This window comes from Lipophrys pholis, assembly GCF_963383615.2.
Source record: "Lipophrys pholis genome assembly, chromosome: 9".
NCBI classification, from domain to species: domain Eukaryota; kingdom Metazoa; phylum Chordata; class Actinopteri; order Blenniiformes; family Blenniidae; genus Lipophrys; species Lipophrys pholis.
The window spans coordinates 31379080-31398551 of NC_137639.1; the positions used below are offsets into that span (position 1 = coordinate 31379080).

A 19472-nucleotide genomic window follows, 5' to 3' on the forward strand; every position below is an offset into this window, starting at 1 on the left:
CACTGTCCCCACATACCGCACACTGTCCCCACATACCTCACACTGTCCCCACATACCGCACACTGTCCCCACATACCTCACACTGTCCCCACATACCTTACACTGTCCCCACATACCTCACACTGTCCCCACATATCTCACACTGTCCCCACATACCTCACACTGTCCCCACATACCTTACACTGTCCCCACATACCTCACACTGTCCCCACATACCTCACACTGTCCCCACATACCTTACACTGTCCCCACATACCTCACACTGTCCCCACATATCTCACACTGTCCCCACATACCTCACACTGTCCCCACATACCTTACACTGTCCCCACATACCTCACACTGTCCCCACATACCTTACACTGTCCCCACATACCTCACACTGTCCCCACATACCGCACACTGTCCCCACATACCTTACACTGTCCCCACATACCGCACACTGTCCCCACATACCTCACACTGTCCCCACATACCTCACACTGTCCCTATACACTGTCCCAACATACTGTCCCCACATACCTCACACTGTCCCCACATATCTCACACTGTCCCCAGATACCGCACACTGTCCCCACATGCCGCACACTGTCCCCACATATCTCACACTGTCCCCACATACCACACACTGTCCCCACACTGTCCCCACATACCTCACACTGTCCCCACATACTGCTCACTGCCAATGGTTTGACCTTCGGCCAGCAAATGACTTAAAATGAGCAAGAGGTGTTTATCATTCCTTAACACTATCGTTTTACTACATCAGGACACAAGTTGAGTTGAAGATTTAAAAACTGAATCTCAATTTTAATTCATCAAACATTATTGGGTCCTCAGAGGATCGTTCAGGTTTATATATATATATATATATATATATATATATATATATATATATAAAATCATTCTTTGTAAAATTAAAATGAATAAAAAAACTTAACACAATAAGAACAAAAGGATTTGTTTTTACAATTTGAATTCAGTAACTATTTATATATAAAACTTTATCTTGGGAAAATGTGACGGCTATAACCAGAATGACACGTCTTTTGGACTAAAACCAAAATGCTTCGTACCTGTAACTTCTTGTCTTGGACTACTGTCATTAGTTTATTTTCCCAGACCCCACCCTGTTCTCTCTTAAAAAAACAAAAAAATGTTTTATTACATTTTTCTCTTTTTTGTTTTCTTTGTTAGTTTTTTGTAAGTTTCTCTTGTCCCAACTTGATGTTTAATGAAAAAGAAAAATTAATAAATAAAAAGAACAGAAAACAATTATTTGATAGGGACGCTTTAAGTAAAATGGATTTTGTTAAGGAATTTTTAATTGACTGAGTAAATTCAAGTCATATTTCTTTAGTAACTTCAATTAAACCCATTTTAAATGTACATAATTAAATTATGCATACCAATTATTTTTTTAGGTCATTAATTGCTTAATTACAAAAAAATTTTTAATTCACTCTAAACTTTTTGTTCAATCTAATAAAATATATTTAGTTTTTTTTATAATCTCAATAGTCTAAGAATGACAAAATTATGTAAAAACAAATACTTTTATTAACCAAGTGAAATACCATAAAGGCAAAAACCACAAACGTACAAGAACGTTAACATCCTCCATGTAATCCTACACCCTTCACAAAACCAAACTCTTCAGATGCCGGTACATCCGATACTGCACAGAGTACTCGTACTTGTGAAAACGCCCCGATGCAACCTGGCCAGAGTTACGGGACGTTGTGTGTCGGCGCTTTGGAGATTCTTTAATATTAATGAGGACGACGGGATTAGACAGATTGTAGAGGAGAAAGAGATTTGGTACAGCGCCAGCCGCTCGGTCTACAGGCGACGGTAGCACAGTGTGACGCTATGCTATGTTAGATGCTACGCTATGCTAGATGCCATGCTACGCTAGATGCTACGCTACGCTAGATGCTACGCTACACTCGCTCTCTGTTGTTTCTTTCTGAAGATTGTGAACTCGTTTCATTCATGCCATGGATTGTTTTCATGTCACGTTTTTCTTGGCGGTATGCGGATCCTCTGGAGATGCTCGCCATGTGACTCCTCGCAGTCATGCAGGCTCTCTGCTGATTGGCTGATCCGATACGGCTCCTCAGACGAGCGTCAAAGGTTCTCACAGTCTGAAATGCCTCCGCAAGGTCTGGATGGAAATTGTAAAGACGCATTGCAAAAACATTATTGATTGTAGGAGCGACATCATTTGACCTTTTGCCCTCAGCTGGATGGTCTGAGGCTCTTCGGCCAATCACAGCCGGTTGTTGAAACACGTGGCCGACAGGCGGCAGGTAGATGTGGATCTGAAGGCTGGATGGGAGATAAGCTGAAGTTCCCCGGCCTGTTTGATCCTGTGAGGCCTGCAGTTCCTCCTGGTTGTTTCCTCTGAGCAACACAGTCGTCCTGAATGCCCCTTTGGTTTTTTGTCATTTAAGTGTTTATATCTTCAGGGAGATTAGCTTTCTATGTTAATTAGTTATCCGGTCAGTACATGACACCAGTTTGTTCTTTGACTCTTCATTCAGAGTCCGTTGGTTCATGCAGACCAGGGGAGTCAAAAACATTTTAGTTTTAGTAGAGAGGGCCGGACCGGTGGAATAGTGCCATAATAAAATTAAACGCAGAGTATTGGTGATGAAAATGTCTATATTCTAACAAAACCAAACAATTACTACAGAAAATGAGTCCAATGTCAACATAAAACCAATTTTAATGAAACTTTCTGGTGCAAAACACAGTGAAATGTCCAAAGAACTCCTCCGACAGCTGCTGCATTCTGGGTGTTTTTACAAACTCCCCCTGACAGCGTGGCTTTGAGGCTAATGCTAGTTTGATATCTTTCACGGCGGCGGCGCCGACACCTCAGCTCGGGTCTCTGTGGTGTTGTGTCGCTACTCTTAAGACATTTTGGTAAAAAAAAAAAAATAAATCAATGTTTTCTCCAGTTTTCTTGGTGGTTTGACCTGACTGGAGCCTCTAGCCGGCCGGTTCTGGCCCACGGGCCTGATGTTTGACGCCCCCGCCGTAGATGAAGTGATTCCTCTTCTAAAAGCGCCGCGGTCGTCGCTCAAGTCTTCAGTGATTCCTGAAAAGCGTCTCGCAGCTCCGTCAGCCAATGTGAAGCACCTGCAGCTTCTTCATAGATGTTATCTCAGAGTTCCATAACAGGCAGGTCCAGTCTTGTATTTATCTCTTTTCATCTGGTGCCAAGCTGCTATGGTTGTTACTATAGCCCCCCCCCCCAACACACACAGCCCCAGCGATGGAGAGATTGTGTTATCGGAGGGGCCCAGGAGCCAGCCGGCTGCCCTGATGGAGTGACAAGAGGCAACCGGCGGTATCTAGCCCTGTAATACCCCTCTAGAGGGTAAGTAATACTCCTCCAATCGTCCTGTAATACCCCTCTAGAGGGTAATTAATACTCCTAACACCGCTCTAATAGCCCTGTAATACTAATAGTAATAGTACTAATAGTAATAATCCAGTAGACCTGATTCAGGCTCCGTTTACACCTCAACGTTTCCACGTTATCGTTTCAGAAAAGTCTTGAATTTACACAGCAACGTTTTGAAAACAATATATATATAGTGTCATCGGAGGTTTAGCCAATCCCAATCAAGGAAGGCCCTCCCTTTGACTCCTCCCACAATTAGGCAGCTCTGCTCTGGCACATGGCACCACGAGAGGAAGTACTTCCTCCTCTTCCCAAGATGGGCATGTGTGGGCGGAGCCAGTCCAGCTCACACAGACACAGCAGATTCTGAATGCAGCTCCTATGATCCAATATTCAAATGAGGAAAATCAAGGAGGAGCTAGAAACTTAGAATACTGAAGGTTTCTGGACCGACCAGACCAGGAGGAGGAGGAGACCAGGAGGAGAACACGAGAACTTAAATGACGGGAGAACAGACATTCTAGTGGACAGGAGACCAAGCTGGATGGTTATTACAGTGACTGTCAAAATAAAAGTCCCAAGTCCAGGAGAATATGGACTGGGAGTCATGACACCACAGAGGAAACTTTGTTCTGTTTGGCTCTACTGAGCATGTGCAGAACTACTAGTTACGACCATCGGTGTGACCAGGAGCAGAAAGTTGTGTTTCCATGGAGACGAAGTCGGATTGTTTTCAAAAAGTTGCTTTTTCTGTTCCTCCGAGCACCGACGGCCAAAATACTACGAGAGTTTTCTGTTCGCACTTAAAATGTCGGCCTTCACTCGCATTCGAGACGTGAACCCCCGCCAGCTTTTCCTTCAACACCACAATGAAGCGAACGTCCAATCAGGACTCTGCTTTCTGACTTAATGCAGCTTTAAGATGTTCGTTGTCATTAAGTCACGTTACCACCAAACGACAGTAAAGTGACCTGACAGACGACATGTTTGTCATTGTGAGGATTTTTTCACGCTGACACTGAACTCGGGTTAAAAAAAAAAAAGTCTCCAGTTTGTTGTAGTTTCTTATATTTCAGCTTCATTTTCAAACTGAACTCAGTGGAAGATGAACATCCAGTTCCACGGTGAATGTTCTCTCAGTGATCCGAGTTACTTCAGGTTGATTTGTCTCTTTGAAAATAAGTTAAACGTCCACTCAGATTTTCTACTTTACTTTCTTTATCATTTTATATTTTAAAACAGTTTATATCAAGTCTTTTTGAAATGCAAACTTCAGCCACAGTCTCATCGATTAATGCAATAATACTTTTGTGGAAAGTATTTTCGGTATCTGATTACCTGCCGGTTCATTTCATGACGACAGGGAAGCTTTGTTTTCTGCCGCCACCAGATTCTCGGAGGTTTCTTCAGCTGAGCTCAGGAATTATTTTACCGGCAAAGAAACAAACAACACAAAAACTAGGACCCCTAAAACCTCTTCCTGCCTCCAACAGTCCAGAACAACATTCTAAAGAACAGACCTGAATGGACCGATGGACGGTGTTTGGATTACAGTTATACGACTGTTGCTTTCAACCAGGTGGAAGTTTTTAAGTTTTTCACTTTCCCTGCTCCTGTTGATTCTTTCAGCTCCGTTTCTTTTAGTTTGAGTCTCATTTCAAAGTGAAAACATAAAAAAACCTTTGGAGCGTTTTGGGTCCGTTTACATGACAACGGCGCGCGAAGCTACTGAAAACGCAACTTTTTGAAAAAGGCTGGAGCTTTAGGAAAACACTCTGTCTCCATGGAAACGAGGGAATATGCAACTACTGAAACACTGCTGGTCATGTGACTCGGAGGAAAACACATCTGTCTGCAGAGGTTTTGAATAATGGACTTCATTTTAATTTAAGCGCAATTAGTTGGGTTTTTTTTTTTTATCAAATTTGCACGTCTTTTAATGGATTGACTTTTTTCTTTAATGTTTTATGTGTACCTGCTTTGTGTACAGCTGCCCGTCTTGGCCAGGACGCTCTTGATTCTTTTTTATCTCAACAAGGTTTTTCTGGTAAAATAAAAGGTTAGGTTAGAAAATAACCAAAAAATAGTGTACCACCTAGTGGCCCAACATGAAAAGTACATAATTTTCTGCCGTTTCTGTGGAAATTGACATTATTCCGTGGAAACGCGACAGTGACACATTTTCACTTGAAACGATGTCGAGTAAACGAGGCCTCAGAGTCCATCAGGTTTAACTTTATCAACCAAGTGGCTTCGACAGCGGTTTTCTTCACAGTTTATATCCTAGTGAGGCGTCTTGTGTCGTTAGAAGTCCAGAATGTTCCGTGAACAGAAAAAGCTTGAGGTTCACTCCTTTGAGGAACCTTCCTGTTTCCATAAGAAACCATCAGCTTCGGTCTCTTCTTTGGTTTGACGACTTCAAAAGGAGCCAAAACCTTCCAGACATAGGTTCTCCTGCCGACATGCCTCCTCTTGTTGGTTCTCCTGGACGCCTCTGGTTCCGCGTGGCTTCACCTGGGCGGCTGCAGTCGGTCTCCAGGCGACTCCGGGCTGCAGGGTAACCACAGGTTCACATACCATCCGACATTTGACTCTGTCAGACCAACGTCCTCCGATCCAACGAGCTGCAGCTGCTCAGGGTGCGGGGAGGGCTGCTAGACACCTGAGCAGGTAAAGACCAGGACCAACAGGATAGAGAGGCGACCTTTGACCTCTCCGCTCATTGATTTATTTCCCCTCAAGAAAATGAGATCTTACTGAAAACTATTAATCCCCTTTTTCCACATGAACCCATCCGGGTTCTAGGATGTGGTGGACAACTAATATAGATGAAACAACTATAGAAGGTTCCAGTCGGGGACGCGCCGATACCAGTATCAGGTATCTGGTACGATACTGCACAGAGCACTGGTACTCATAAAACGATATGTATTGTTTGCGTATGGAGTATGAATGGAATTTGATAAGAACTCTTATCGTCCTTTAGAAACCTGGGATTGATGCGTCTCTGGTTTCAGCTGTACCAGAAGAAGAAAAGACTAAATGGAACAAAGTGACTGTTTAACTTATCAAACTCAGGAACGTCTTCTTCAGTTCTGGGATGTAAATGAGCTGCTTCTGGGACATGGTGATCGTTTTCAATCCCAGAACACCAGTGAATGATTTGTGGGTGGTTTGCTTCTGCCCTGGTGTGTGGAACTTTCATTGTTTGTGTTTATATCTTAATGTTAGTCAGGAATGTTCACGTCATCAGTCCAGAGACCGTCTTCCTGCTGGTCTTTGTCCAAGCCAGGCCTCGAGCGCTTTGGAATCTCGTGTAGCTTCTTGTGCTTCTCTTCAGTCTTCTGCAAACCGTCGGTGGCGATGCGTTCAGGTCGTTGCTGATGTTACTCACAGTTATTTTAGATTCTTTTCTCTTTCTTGTCATCAGCTGCTGGTGTTTCTGATATATGTAAGAATTTGTACTAAAGTATGTTTAAAAAACCAAAAACCCAATGCGGTATAATGACAGGATGAAGTACATTGTCAAGCCATCAATTAGCGTGGATGCTGTTTGACTTGGTGACAGGAAGCTGGACAGACAGGATGTCTCCGCAGAGTTCACTGCTTGTCTTTGACGCCCCGCACTCTCAGGTGATAATAGTTGAAATTCCTCAAAATCATAACAGCATTCTTCTCTGTTCTTTCACCTTTCTTCAGAAAAGGCAGCCTCTGCTGATGGAGAAGGAAGATACAGGTGTGAGTGATGGCTCTTATGAAACTTAACCGCAGTGGGTGGAGGGGGGGCGGGTGGGGCGGGGGGGGGGGGGGGGCGGGGGGCGCTCGACTTGGTGGATGATGTTATTTCAGTTTATTGATCGTTAACCTGCTGCTGCCTGGGAGATTTCTCTCCAAGGAAACTTTTCCACGTCTTCAGTTGGAAACAGAAAAGTTTGGTAGTGTTTGTTTAGTGTCTGTTTAGTGTCTGTTTAGTGTTTGTTTAGTGTTTGTTTAGTGGCGACGGCGCTCCACGCCACTGAAACTGCTCCCAGGGGGGAACTTTTTGAAAATGCCCCATGGAAATCGAAAAATGGTACTTTTCCAACTAGAAAAGAGATGGAGTAGTGAAGGAGATGAAGTGGTGAAGGAGGCGAAGGAGATGAAGTGATGAAGGAGATGAGTGGTGAAGGAGAGGACGTGTATGAAGTGGTGAAGGAGATGAAATGGTGAAGGAGATGAGTGGTGAAGGAGATGAGTGGTGAAGGAGATGAAGTGAAGGACATGAAGTGGTGAAGGAGTTGAAGTGGTGAAGTGATGAAGGAGATGAGTGGTGAAGGAGAGGACGTGGTGAAGGAGATGAAGTGGTGAAGGAGTTGAAGGAGGATGGAGTGGTGAAGGTGATGAAGTGGTGAAGGAGGCGAAGGAGATGAAGTGATGAAGGAGATGAGTGGTGAAGGAGATGAGTGGTGAAGGAGAGGACGTGTATGAAGTGGTGAAGGAGATGAAATGGTGAAGGAGATGAAATGATGAAGGAGATGAAGTGGTGAAGGAGATGAAGTGGTGAAGGAGATGAAGTGGTGGAGGAGAGGAAGTGGTGGAGGAGAGGAAGTGGTGGAGGAGAGGAAGTGGTGGAGGAGAGGAAGTGGTGGAGGAGAGGAAGTGTATGAAGTGGTGAGTTGAGTTCCAGACTACCTTAAAGCCTCACTCAGAGGGGGCGGGGCTAACACTGACCCTGCCTCGCTGGGTTTGGTCGGTGTGACCCGGAGCAGCAAAAACACATTTTTGAGTTTGTCAGTGAGCTTGTTCTTCCTCCCTCACACACACACAGTCACACACACACACACTCACACACACACGCCGGCCAGCCTCCTGCACTGAGGACTCCACCAGGAGTGTGTGAGTGTGTGAGAGAGCAGCAGAGTGTGTCCGACTCAGTCTCCTGGATCTTTAATCCCCGCTCCATCGCCGAGCCTCCAGAGGGAAGACAACATGACGGACTCCTCCACCAACATGCGGCTGAAGCTGCCGGTCGTCTGCCTCATCCTGGAGATCATCCTCATCATCCTCTTCGGCGTGCTGGTGCAGTACGACCACGACACGGACGCCAGGGAGTTCCACAACAGCTCGCATCACGACTACGAGAACGACTTCTACTACCGCTACCCAAGTGAGTCTGTGGCGGCGTGCGCGCGGCGCTCGCTCCGGGGTCAGAGGTCAACTTAGGTTCATTCTGAACAATCCTGCAAATGTAAAGGGAAACGTGTACGATAGAATGTAGACATTCCCTCACATCGCAGCTCGATGAGCTTCTACTAATGACGAACAGACTAATAATCCTGCAGTCGTCATGTTTCACACTCTACAGAGTTAAAAGACTAAATACAACATCATACAGGTGTAACATTAAGTTTTCATCTTTGTCATCATATTCACCAAAACTTTGCTCCCTCTCAGATCTTTTTATTTTTCTTACGTCTCCATGCAGCGAAGCAAACAATAATGTTGACGCAGCTCCATGAGAACAACAACATTCTGCCTGCATCACAGCAGCTCTCGCTCTCCTAATTGGACGAGTCCGGCTCCTTGTGAACGTTTCACACACAAAAGCCTTCCGGTCGGCTGAAGCAGGTCACTTCGTTTCCTCGTTATCACGGCCTGATGGTGCAGAGAAATAGTTGGGTTTTTCTTTACGTTGACACTTTATGGCCACTGAATTTGAAATCTTTCAATCATTTTGCAAACAGGACTTGCTGTGGTCCAGGACCCGTCCAGGACCCTGTGGTCCAGGACCCGTCCAGCAGCCGCTGCTGGGTCACTGCTGGACGGGTCCTGTGGTCCAGGACCGGTCCAGCAGCCGCGGGTCACTGCTGGCCTTAAGGCATCGACGGCTCGAGTATAAACTTCAAGAACGAGGCTGATTAATAAGATTCAAAGTGTTTCTTGTCGTGTACAGTAAAGAAATGTGTTTGCTGCCCACACTGAACGCCACATAATATAAAATCTAGAAAAACTGTAATAAACTCAAGCAATAGAAATAGTAAGTGACATAATGCAAGTGAATATTCAATTTAAGGTGGAAGTAAGAAAAAGCTCCAGCCTGTATATGAACGTGCCGGGTAGTCGGCAGTAGATAGGACAGATGTGAACGGTACACGTCCACATCTAAAGTACATCGAGAGGCTGAAAAAGAAAATATTGATGGTTTAAAGATAATTCTTAAGAGTCGCAGACACAATGCTGAGACGTCGGCATGAAAAGCAGTTTCCTCGTTGCTCAAAGTGAAGCTGTCAGAGTTTGTAAAAACACTTTTCTGGACATTTCACTGTGTTTTGCACCAAAGTTCATTAAAATTATCTTCATGTTGAGATCGGAGAGATTTCTCGTAGTATTAGTGAAAATATTGTTAGTATTACTGCTCCTATGATATTTCCCCCCATTAGAGTCTCTTATACTCTCATGTGTATATATATTATATATATTATATGTATATATATATATATTCTATTATATTCATATTTATCTAATCATCTACTTATACAGTATATACAGTCTATTCTCTCGTGTCTCCCATTTTTAACTAGAACGCTGCTGTGATGACTGAACTTCCTCATGTGGGATGAAGAAAATCCGATTTAATTTAAATATCAACGTTTTCATTCCGTGTACTCTGCTCCTTTAAACTTTAAACTTTAAAACTGGCACTATTTTACAGGTCCGGGGACTTGATCTCTAAAAAAGCAAAACTAGATGATTCCAGGGGGAAAATGTTTCACACGGCGATGCGCCTAAATCAAATAAGATCTGTAAATGTGTTCATTCCTCTGTTTCCACTGAACATCCTCGCCGTTCCACCTTAACGCCACGGAGCCCAGGGCAGGTGGGCCCGTCCCAGCACGCCTGTCAGAGGTTTACCTGCCGCGGCGTCTCCGTGTGACGGTGTCCCGCGGCGGCGCGTGACGGGAATGTGAAGAGATAAATGTGCTCTTCTCACTTAACATGGTTTAAATCTCTAACCGCCCTGAACTGTTCACCTTGTGCCCGAGGCCGCACGACGCCGCGCAGCCATAGAGACAAACGGCAAGAAACCAGCTGCCAGCGGGTTTTTACCAGAAAGCTCATAATTACACTCATTTGTAGCGTTTATTGCTTCCATACCTGATATTAGTACATGAAGAATGAATATTTTAGGTAAAATGATGACGTTGTCTTGCTCACTAAAAACACGACACTGTTAATATTTCTTACGTTGACAAAGATTAAAAAAAAACACATTTTCTTGTTGTATTAGAGTATTAGATCCCCGTTTCCATGACAATGATGCTCGGAGCAAAGTTTTTGAAAACGGGACCAGAGATGGAACTTTTTGAAAACGCTCCGACTCGCTTAAACGATGAAAGGTTCTGGAAAGGTTCTGGAAATGTTCTGGAAACTTTCAGTAACCAGCAGTTCTGCACATGCTCAGTAGAGCCAATCAGAACAAAGTTTCCTCCGCGGCGTCACGACTCCCAGTTTATATTCTCCTAGACTTGGTACTTTTATTTTGACAGTCCAAACATTCTTTTCGGAGATGCTTTCATTTGTAGATGCCGGGCATTTTTATGCCGACGATAGACAATTTTCTAATTTGGCAGGAGCTTAACATTGATCATTATCGTTCCCGTCCAAAAATTCTCCAGAACAACTGTGAACTAGTTTGTTAAACCGTTTGTTGGTGCATAAATGACCAAAATAAATGAATAAATAAACAACAAAATAAAAATAATAAACATATAAATCACCAAATAAATTAAATGATCAAATAGACTAATGACATTCCCATCAGCATCAGCTGATCTTGATGAATCACACAAGGATGTTCAGGTGTTGAACTCTGAGCAAAGTAAAGTTACGAGTGGAGCTCCTGGTATTTCCCAGTAATCTTAACCAGGGTGAAACAGTAACGGGTTCTTCCGCCTCGGGAACAGCCGCTTGCTTCATGTCGACTCTCACGATGTGACTTGAAGCTGCTTGTCTCAAAGTCCATCGGACTCAACATGGACGGCCCTCAGCCTGTTTGTTCAGACGGCAGAAAAGCCTCACGCTGCCTTCATCTCTGCTGCTGACCGAAGTCCTTGTTTGCTCAGCTATTAGCTGTTTTTAAAAACTGCTCCTGCAGCATTCTCACGGGTCTGATTAGAACAATGAGGTTGAGAGGATTCATTCAACGCTCACTGCTCACCTTCCTCGTTTACAGATTTACAACTAGATTCGCTCACGACGAGAAACAGACCCCCTGTCATTGTGTCTGAAACGGCTTCAGTCCTCTGTTCTAGTCTGTTCTAGTCCTTCCTGTGAGATAACGACGGCGTTAGAAAGGCCCCAGGTCCAGACCAGGGACCAGGCTGCGGGATGATTCCAAGGGAAAAGGCTCAACTTTCCTAGTTTTTGGAAGGTATTTATATGGTGGTCAGGGTGAGTGAAAAGTGAAAGAGGTCATATTGTTAGTGACGACCAAATGAAGCTTCATGAACCACTTTCTTTATTTTCTGACCTCACCAGATGGCGCTCCTGGTTTGAAGATAGAGGCTGAAGGACTGGCGATGAAATATGTTTTAAAACATTTGTTCAACAGACAGCGCCATCTGGTGGCTCCAGAAAATAAAGAAAATGGTTGATGAAGCTTCATTTGGTCGTCACTACATATCCTCCAGCCGTTCACCTCTTCACCTCCTCCTCCTCCTCCTCTTCACTTCCTCCTCCTCTTCACCTCCTCCTCCTCCTCCTCTTCACTTCCTCCTCCTCCTGTTCCTCCTGTTCTCCTCCTCCTCCTCTTCACTTCCTCCTCCCCCTGTTCCTCCTGTTCTCCACCTCCTCCTCCTCCTCCTATCCTCCTCCTCCTCCTGTCCTCCTCCTCCTCTTGGTCTCCTCCTCCTGTTCTCCTCCTCCTCCTGTTCTCCTCCTCCTGTTCCTCCTGTTCTCCTCCTCCTCCTGTTCACCTCCTCCTCCTGTTCCTCCTGTTCTCCACCTCCTCCTCCTCCTCCTCCTTTCCTCCTCCTCCTCCTGCTCTCCTCCTCCTCCTGTTCTACTCCTCCTCCTCCTCCTGTTCTCCTCCTCCTCCTGGTCTCCTCCTCCTGGTCTCCTCCTCCTCCTCCTGTTCTCCTCCTCCTGTTCCTCCTGTTCTCCTCCTCCTCCTGTTCACCTCCTCCTCCTGTTCACCTCCTCCTCCTCCTCCTGTTCACCTCCTCCTCCTGTTCTCCTCCTCCTCCTGGTCTGGTCGGTCCAGAAACCTTCAGTATTCTAAGTCTCTAGCTCCTCCTTGATTTTCCTCATTTGAATATTGGATCATAGGAGCTACATTCAGAATCTGCTGTGTCTGTGTGAGCTGGACTGGCTCCGCCCACACATGCCCATCTTGGGAAGAGGAGGAAGTACTTCCTCTCGTGGTGCCATGTGCCAGAGCAGAGCTGCCTCATTGTGGGAGGAGTCAAAGGGAGGGCCTACCTTGATTGGGATTGGCTAAACCCCCGATGACACTATATAGGGTTTGATTTCTGATTGGCTGGTTGGAGCAACACACTTTTTAAAACCTGAAACAAGCCAGGGACAGAGAGGACAGACTGTCTTCACTTCTGGGACGTCAGTCCAGGTATGGAGACGAGTAGTACTGCTGGAGAACCTTTAGGAAGTTTATTTTGCATAATATGACCCTTTAACCTTTTGAAAATGGTCCGACTTTGTCTCAGTGGAAACGGGGAAAACACAACTTTTCGGAATTACTGGTATTGAGCATGACTGCTGTTGGAATCGTAAACCGGTTCCAGGAGTTTGAATTCCTTTATCGATTCCAGTGGGCGGGAAGCGTGGTGACGTCATTCACCAGCAGGAAACATGGCGGCCAAGCGGCACAAACGTTTGATTCTATTTCAGGAGGAAGAACGACGACAGGGAAACTCGCAAAGTGGATATTTTATCAGAGGGAGGAAATATGAGCAACATGCAGAAATACTCTCACACCGCGGCGGCAAGGCTGGCGTGTCTCGATAAAGAACCGAATCGTGAAGCAGAATCAGGGAAAATCGGACGAGTGGCCCAACATGCCAGTCGCGAGTTGAAATCTTTCAAATTGATTTACTCTTAAACACACAGTAAGCATATTTGTGTATATATATATATATATATATATATATATATATATATATATATACACAGTATATATATATAATTTTCATCTAAATGCCCTCTCAGCTTTTTGTTCTTAATGCCTTTTATGTGTGTGCTGTGTGTGTGTAATGTGTGTGTTTGTTATGTGTGTGTGTGTAATGTGTGTGTGTTATGTGTGTGTGTGTAATGTGTGTGTGTAATGTGTGTGTGTTATGTGTGTGTGTTATGTGTGTGTGTAATGTGTGTGTGTGTTATGTGTGTGTGTAATGTGTGTGTGTGTTATGTGTGTGTGTGTTATGTGTGTGTGTGTTATGTGTGTGTGTTGTGTGTGTGTTGTGTGTGTGTGTTGTGTGTGTGTGTTGTGTGTGTGTGTTATGTTAGTGTGTAATGTGTGTGTGTTGTGTGTGTGTGTGTGTGTTGTGTGTGTGTAATGTGTGTGTGTTGTGTGTGTGTGTGTAATGTGTGTGTGTTGTGTGTGTGTGTGTAATGCGTGTGTGTTGTGTGTGTTATGTGTGTCTGTTATGTGCGTGTGTGTGTGTAATGTGTAATGTGTGTGTGTGTTATGTGTGTATGTAATGTGTGTGTTGTGTGTGTGTGTATGTGTGTATGTTATGTGTGTGTAATGTGTGTGTGTGTATGTGTGTGTATGTGTGTGTGTGTATGTTATGTGTGTGTGTTATGTGTGTATGTGTGTATGTTATGTGTGTGTGTTATGTGTGTGTATGTGTGTGTGTATGTGTGTATGTTATGTGTGTGTGTAATGTGTGTGTATGTTGTGTGTGTTATGTGTGTGTGTGTGTAATGTGTGTGTGTAATGTGTGTGTATGTTATGTGTGTGTGTGTGTAATGTGTGTGAGCTCTGTCAAAGACATATTTCTGACACCCTTGGTTCAGACAGTAAGATTCTCTCTCTCTCTCTCTCTCTCTGTCTCTGTCTCTGTCTCTGTCTCTGTCTCTGTCTCTCTCTCTCTCTCTCTCTCTCTCTCTCTCTATCTTAGCTACTGGAGGTTAAAAGAATGAGTGAAAGTGTTTCTTCACTCTTCATCCTCTCTTCAAGTAGAAACCTGATCGCGGTGTAGTTCTACCCTGCCGAGCTCTCCGTGGCTCTGATTGTACGCTCCGCGCCCACAGCCGCTGGGAACTCGCCGCATTTGGGCCAAAATGCCAACGGGGACACTGGCAACCCCTCCGCATGCCAATTAACCGTCGCCATGGCGACTGGGGGTGCAGCACAGTGCAATATTGTGTATGGCAGCTTAGGGTAAATAATGAGTCAGAAAGAGCAAACTCTGCAAAATACCAAGAACCGGAACGGAGTGATGAACAGCTCCGGGTTGTTTTTTATGCTGCAGAAGCTTTTTTTCATCCGTCTGATGGAGCGTTTCCTTCACCGCTGATGATCGGACCCGACGTCCCAGATCAGCACACTTTACGTAACGGCTCATTCAAAGACTGTTTTCAATGACAAAACCCTGAAATGTGACCGTGGTCCAGTGAATGGGAGCTTCTGTGGAAAGGAGGCCGGCGGATGGAAACCACCAGGATGTAGAATACATTTAGGTTGATGGTTCTTCTTGTGTTTTTGAAATAAATGTAGGTACAGAGGAAACAGAGGAAAGTAAATCGGTCAAAGAACTTCATGTGTTTTAATTATGAATTGAGCCCAACATGTTAACAACATTACTGTCATCAGCGTTTCTGCCGTTTCCATGGCAACCCGGCCCGAGCTTAGTGACTTCAATCTTTTATGGACTGAAACAATAATTAAGTTCTAAATTAACATTCACGTTTTCTTGTTTTAGTATTTTTTACTTTTTCAGTTTTTTGTTTTTAACAAAGTAAATATTTACAGGAAGTTGTCAGATCAGCAAAACAATGTTAAAAAAAAAACAACAAAAATTCTCAAAGGTTTATCAGTGCATCTCCAGTTTAGTGTTTCCCCACTGTTCCATGAACACAGATGAAGTCTACGTTCTGCTGCCGTGCAGGTTTCCAGGATGTGCATGTGATGATCTTCGTCGGCTTCGGCTTCCTCATGACCTTCCTCCAGCGCTACGGCTTCAGCAGCGTCGGCTTCAACTTCCTGATCGCCGCCTTCGCCCTGCAGTGGGCCACGCTCATGCAGGGCTTCTTCCACGGAATGCACGGAGGGAAGATCCACATCGGCGTGGAGAGGTACTGCACGCACACACACACACACACACACACACACACACACACACACACACACACACACACACACACACACACACACACACACACACACACACACACACGCTCAACAGGAAGTTCACCGTCGCTCAGTGAGAGAAATGACAGTGACTGACGTCTGCATGTCGAAGGTCACAGGAAACAGAGTATTTCTACTTAGTTACTTTACTTTGTGTCTGTACTCCATCATATGTGATTAGGAATTAGATTTTTATCCCTAAATTCTTCCAAAGGGCATGTTACTCTGTGTGTGTGTGTGTGTGTGTGTGTGTGTGTGTGTGTGTGTGTGTGTGTGTGTGTGTGTGTGTGTGTGTGTGTGTGTGTGTGTGTGTGTGTGTGTGTGTGTGTGTGTGTGTGTGTGTGTGTGTGTGTGTGTGTGTGTGTGTGTGTGCACTACTTTTTGGTAACGTATATTTGTGAAACGATTCAAATGGCAGTACATTATAGATATTTATTATATAAAAATTGTACTTGTTAAAATGATATGAGTATGGAGGCCTGGGAGTGAAGAAATACACTACAACATAAGTACAAAACTCTACAAAATTCAAAAAATACTACCGAATCCAGAAATTCGAGAAAATCTGAAAACACTACAAAATCCAGAAAATAATAGAAAATCTGAAAATACTACAAAATCGAGAGAAAAATAATAATAATAATAAAAAAATCCAGAAAACACAACAAAATCCAGAAAAAAGGACGAAATCTAGAAATCGCGACAGAATTCACAGACTCAACGGAAGCGTTAGGAACCTGCTGGTGGCAGGATCACCACTGATTGGACGAGCTGCCGGTGAGGCTGGTCACTGATTGGACGAGCTGCCGATGACACGCTGGTCACTGATTGGACGAGCTGCCGATGACACGCTGGTCACTGATTGGACGAGCTGCCGATGACACGCTGGTCACTGATTGGACAGAAGCACAGTCCGCTCAGTGTTTCTCATTTTGTTTTGTACTTCCAGGCCACCGTAAAATGAGATGATGAGTAATAACCATCAAATCACTAACAATTTTTTTTATTTTCTTTTTTTCGGGTTCAACTTAAATGAGACGACTTCATTGTGAACTCTTCGTTTTCCCTCCCCAGTATGATCAACGCAGATTTCTGCACCGGCTCGGTGTTGATCTCGTTCGGAGCCGTTCTGGGTAAAACCAGCCCGGTCCAGCTGCTCATCATGGCCATGTTCGAAGTCACGCTGTTCGCCGTCAACGAGTTCATCCTGCTGACTCTGCTGGGGGTGAGTCACTCTGGAGGCAGCAGATCGGTTCTGACCGTGAGTGTGAGGCGTCACTGACACTGTTCTGCTCAGACCCGGGACGCCGGAGGATCCATGACCATTCACACCTTCGGAGCCTACTTCGGCCTCATGGTGACTCGAATCCTGTACCGACCCAACCTGGACAAGAGCAAGCACCGGAACAGCTCGGTGTATCACTCCGACCTGTTCGCAATGATCGGTAAGGCCGCCGCCGCCGCCGCCGCCGCCGCCGCCGCCAGTTCTCCATGAAGACGCCTTCAAGTGGAAACAGAAAAGTTTGCTGTTGTTTCTCACGTCTGTTTACACGACGTCACTCTGAGCCACTGACAATCTGACTGTTGCGCCAACTAGTGGGCCAACATGGAAACTACACCGTTTTCTGCCCTTTCCCTGTAAACGGACGGGGTTTTCAAAATGTCACCGTGAAAATGCAAAACTTTTCTGAACCAGAAATGTTTTCTCTTGAAACGCAGCCTAGAAAAGTAAAACAAAAAAAACAAACAAAAAAAACCAGTTATCCAAATTCATCTGACAATTTCACATCCATTTAACATTTTTAATATTAATATTATAAATTGAAAATAGATTATTGATCATTAAAAAGGGGAAGAAGTCAAACCTATTGATCCTACCACTTCTCCAGACAGGTTGAACTAGAGATATGTGTCATATATGTATATTTGGATGTATAATTCCTAGTCACGCACATTTGTATATATACACATATATGTGTGGTTTCATTCTAATATTTCTAAGTGAGTAAACGCTCTGAGTCTCATCTCATGTCAAACTCTTGTGTTGTCAAGCTTAAGAAAAGGATGAAAACATTCAGTGTGACGAGAAGCGGCGGCGCCACCATGTAAACATCCCAGTGACGTGAATCTGGTACAAACCGCCAACAAGTAACGCGTTACTTCCTGTTCCAGGAACCATCTACCTGTGGATGTTCTGGCCCAGCTTCAACTCCGCCGTCACGGCTCACGGAGACGACCAGCACCGCACGGCGCTCAACACCTACTACTCCCTGGCAGCCTGCACGCTGTCCAGCTACGCCATGTCGGCTCTGACGGCGCACGACGGCAAGCTGGACATGGTGAGGACGCGCACGCCACCCTCACCCTCACCCTCACCTCACCCACAACTCACCCTCACCCTCACCCTCACCTTCACCCTCACCTCACCCTCACCCTCACCCTCACCTTCACCCTCAACTCACCCTCACCTTCACCCTCACCTTCACCTTCACCTTCACCTTCACCTTCACCTTCACCCTCACCTTCACCTTCACCCTCACCCTCACCCTCACCTTCACCCTCAACTCACCCTCACCTTCACCTTCACCTTCACCTTCACCTTCACCCTCACCCTCACCCTCACCCTCACCCTCACCTTCACCTTCACCTTCACCTTCACCTTCACCTTCACCTTCACCTTCACCTTCACCCTCACCCTCACCCTCACCCTCACCCTCACCCTCACCCTCACCCAGAACCCGGTCGCTACATCCTGTTGTCGTCCAGTGAAAAATACCTTCTTAAAAAAACCCGGCCGTTTGTGTGGAAATGCTCCTACTGCACATGCTCAGTAGAGACAATCAGATCGTTTCCTCCGTGGTGTCGTGACTCCCAGTCCAGATTCTCCTGGACTTGGTACTTTATTTTGATAGTAACTGTAATAACAATCCAAATTACTAGTTTCATTTTGACAGTCACCGTAATAACAATCCAACTTGGTACTTTTATTTTGACAGTCACCATAATAACAATCCAACTTGGTCTGTCCACTAGAATATCCACGTTCTCCTGTTAATGTTTAGAGCTCATTGTTCGTTCTTGTGTGTGTGTGTGTGTGTGTGTGTGTGTGTGTGTGTGTGTGTGTGTGTGTGTGTGTGTGTGTGTGTGTGTGTGTGTGTGTGTGTGTGTGTGTGTGTGTGTGTGTGTGTGTGTGTGTGTGTGTGTGTGTGTGTGTGTGTGTGTGTGTGTGTGTGTGTGTGTGTGTGTGTGTGTGTGTGTGTGTGTGTGTGTGTGTGTGTGTGTGTGTGTGTGTGTGTGTGTGTGTGTGTGGTTTCAGTACTGAAACTAACAATTCAATTCAACTTTATTTATATAGCACTAAATACAACACAGTAATTTCAAGGTGCTTTTAACAGAGAAAACCAGCAGTCAAATCAACAAACAGCACCAACTAGTGGCCCAACATGGAAACTACACATGTTTACTCACTGGCAAAGACAGAAAAACAAGAAAGGTCAGAACTCGTTGTCTAATCGCAGCTTCAGACTCATGACCGAGTGACGCAAGAGATATCAGCTGACAAATGTCTGACACCTCTCTCTCTCTCTCTCTCTCTCTCTCTCTCTCTCTCTCTCTCGCTCTGTCTCTCTCTGTCTCTCTCTGTCTCTCTCTCTCTCTCGCTCTGTCTCTCTCTGTCTCTGTCTCTCTCTCTCTCTCTCTCTCTCTCGC

At 45.0% G+C, this 19472-nt stretch overlaps 1 protein-coding gene across 2 annotated transcripts in view; it reads left to right on the forward strand.

Annotated features, from left to right (window-relative positions):
- The first annotated feature begins 8170 nt into the window (after nucleotides 1-8170).
- rhbg (Rh family B glycoprotein) overlaps nucleotides 8171-19472 on the forward strand; it is a 22041-nt gene continuing 10739 nt past the window's right edge. Inside the window, exons 1-5 of one of the 2 annotated variants that reach the window (XM_080471809.1) lie at nucleotides 8171-8561; nucleotides 15523-15709; nucleotides 16839-16989; nucleotides 17062-17209; nucleotides 17937-18103. In XM_080471809.1, coding sequence (XP_080327935.1) covers nucleotides 8384-8561; nucleotides 15523-15709; nucleotides 16839-16989; nucleotides 17062-17209; nucleotides 17937-18103 — 831 coding nt within the window. In that variant the 5' untranslated portion in view covers nucleotides 8171-8383. The remainder of the gene's footprint in view (nucleotides 8562-15522; nucleotides 15710-16838; nucleotides 16990-17061; nucleotides 17210-17936; nucleotides 18104-19472) is intronic. The other variant, XM_080471808.1, reaches the window with a different exon arrangement.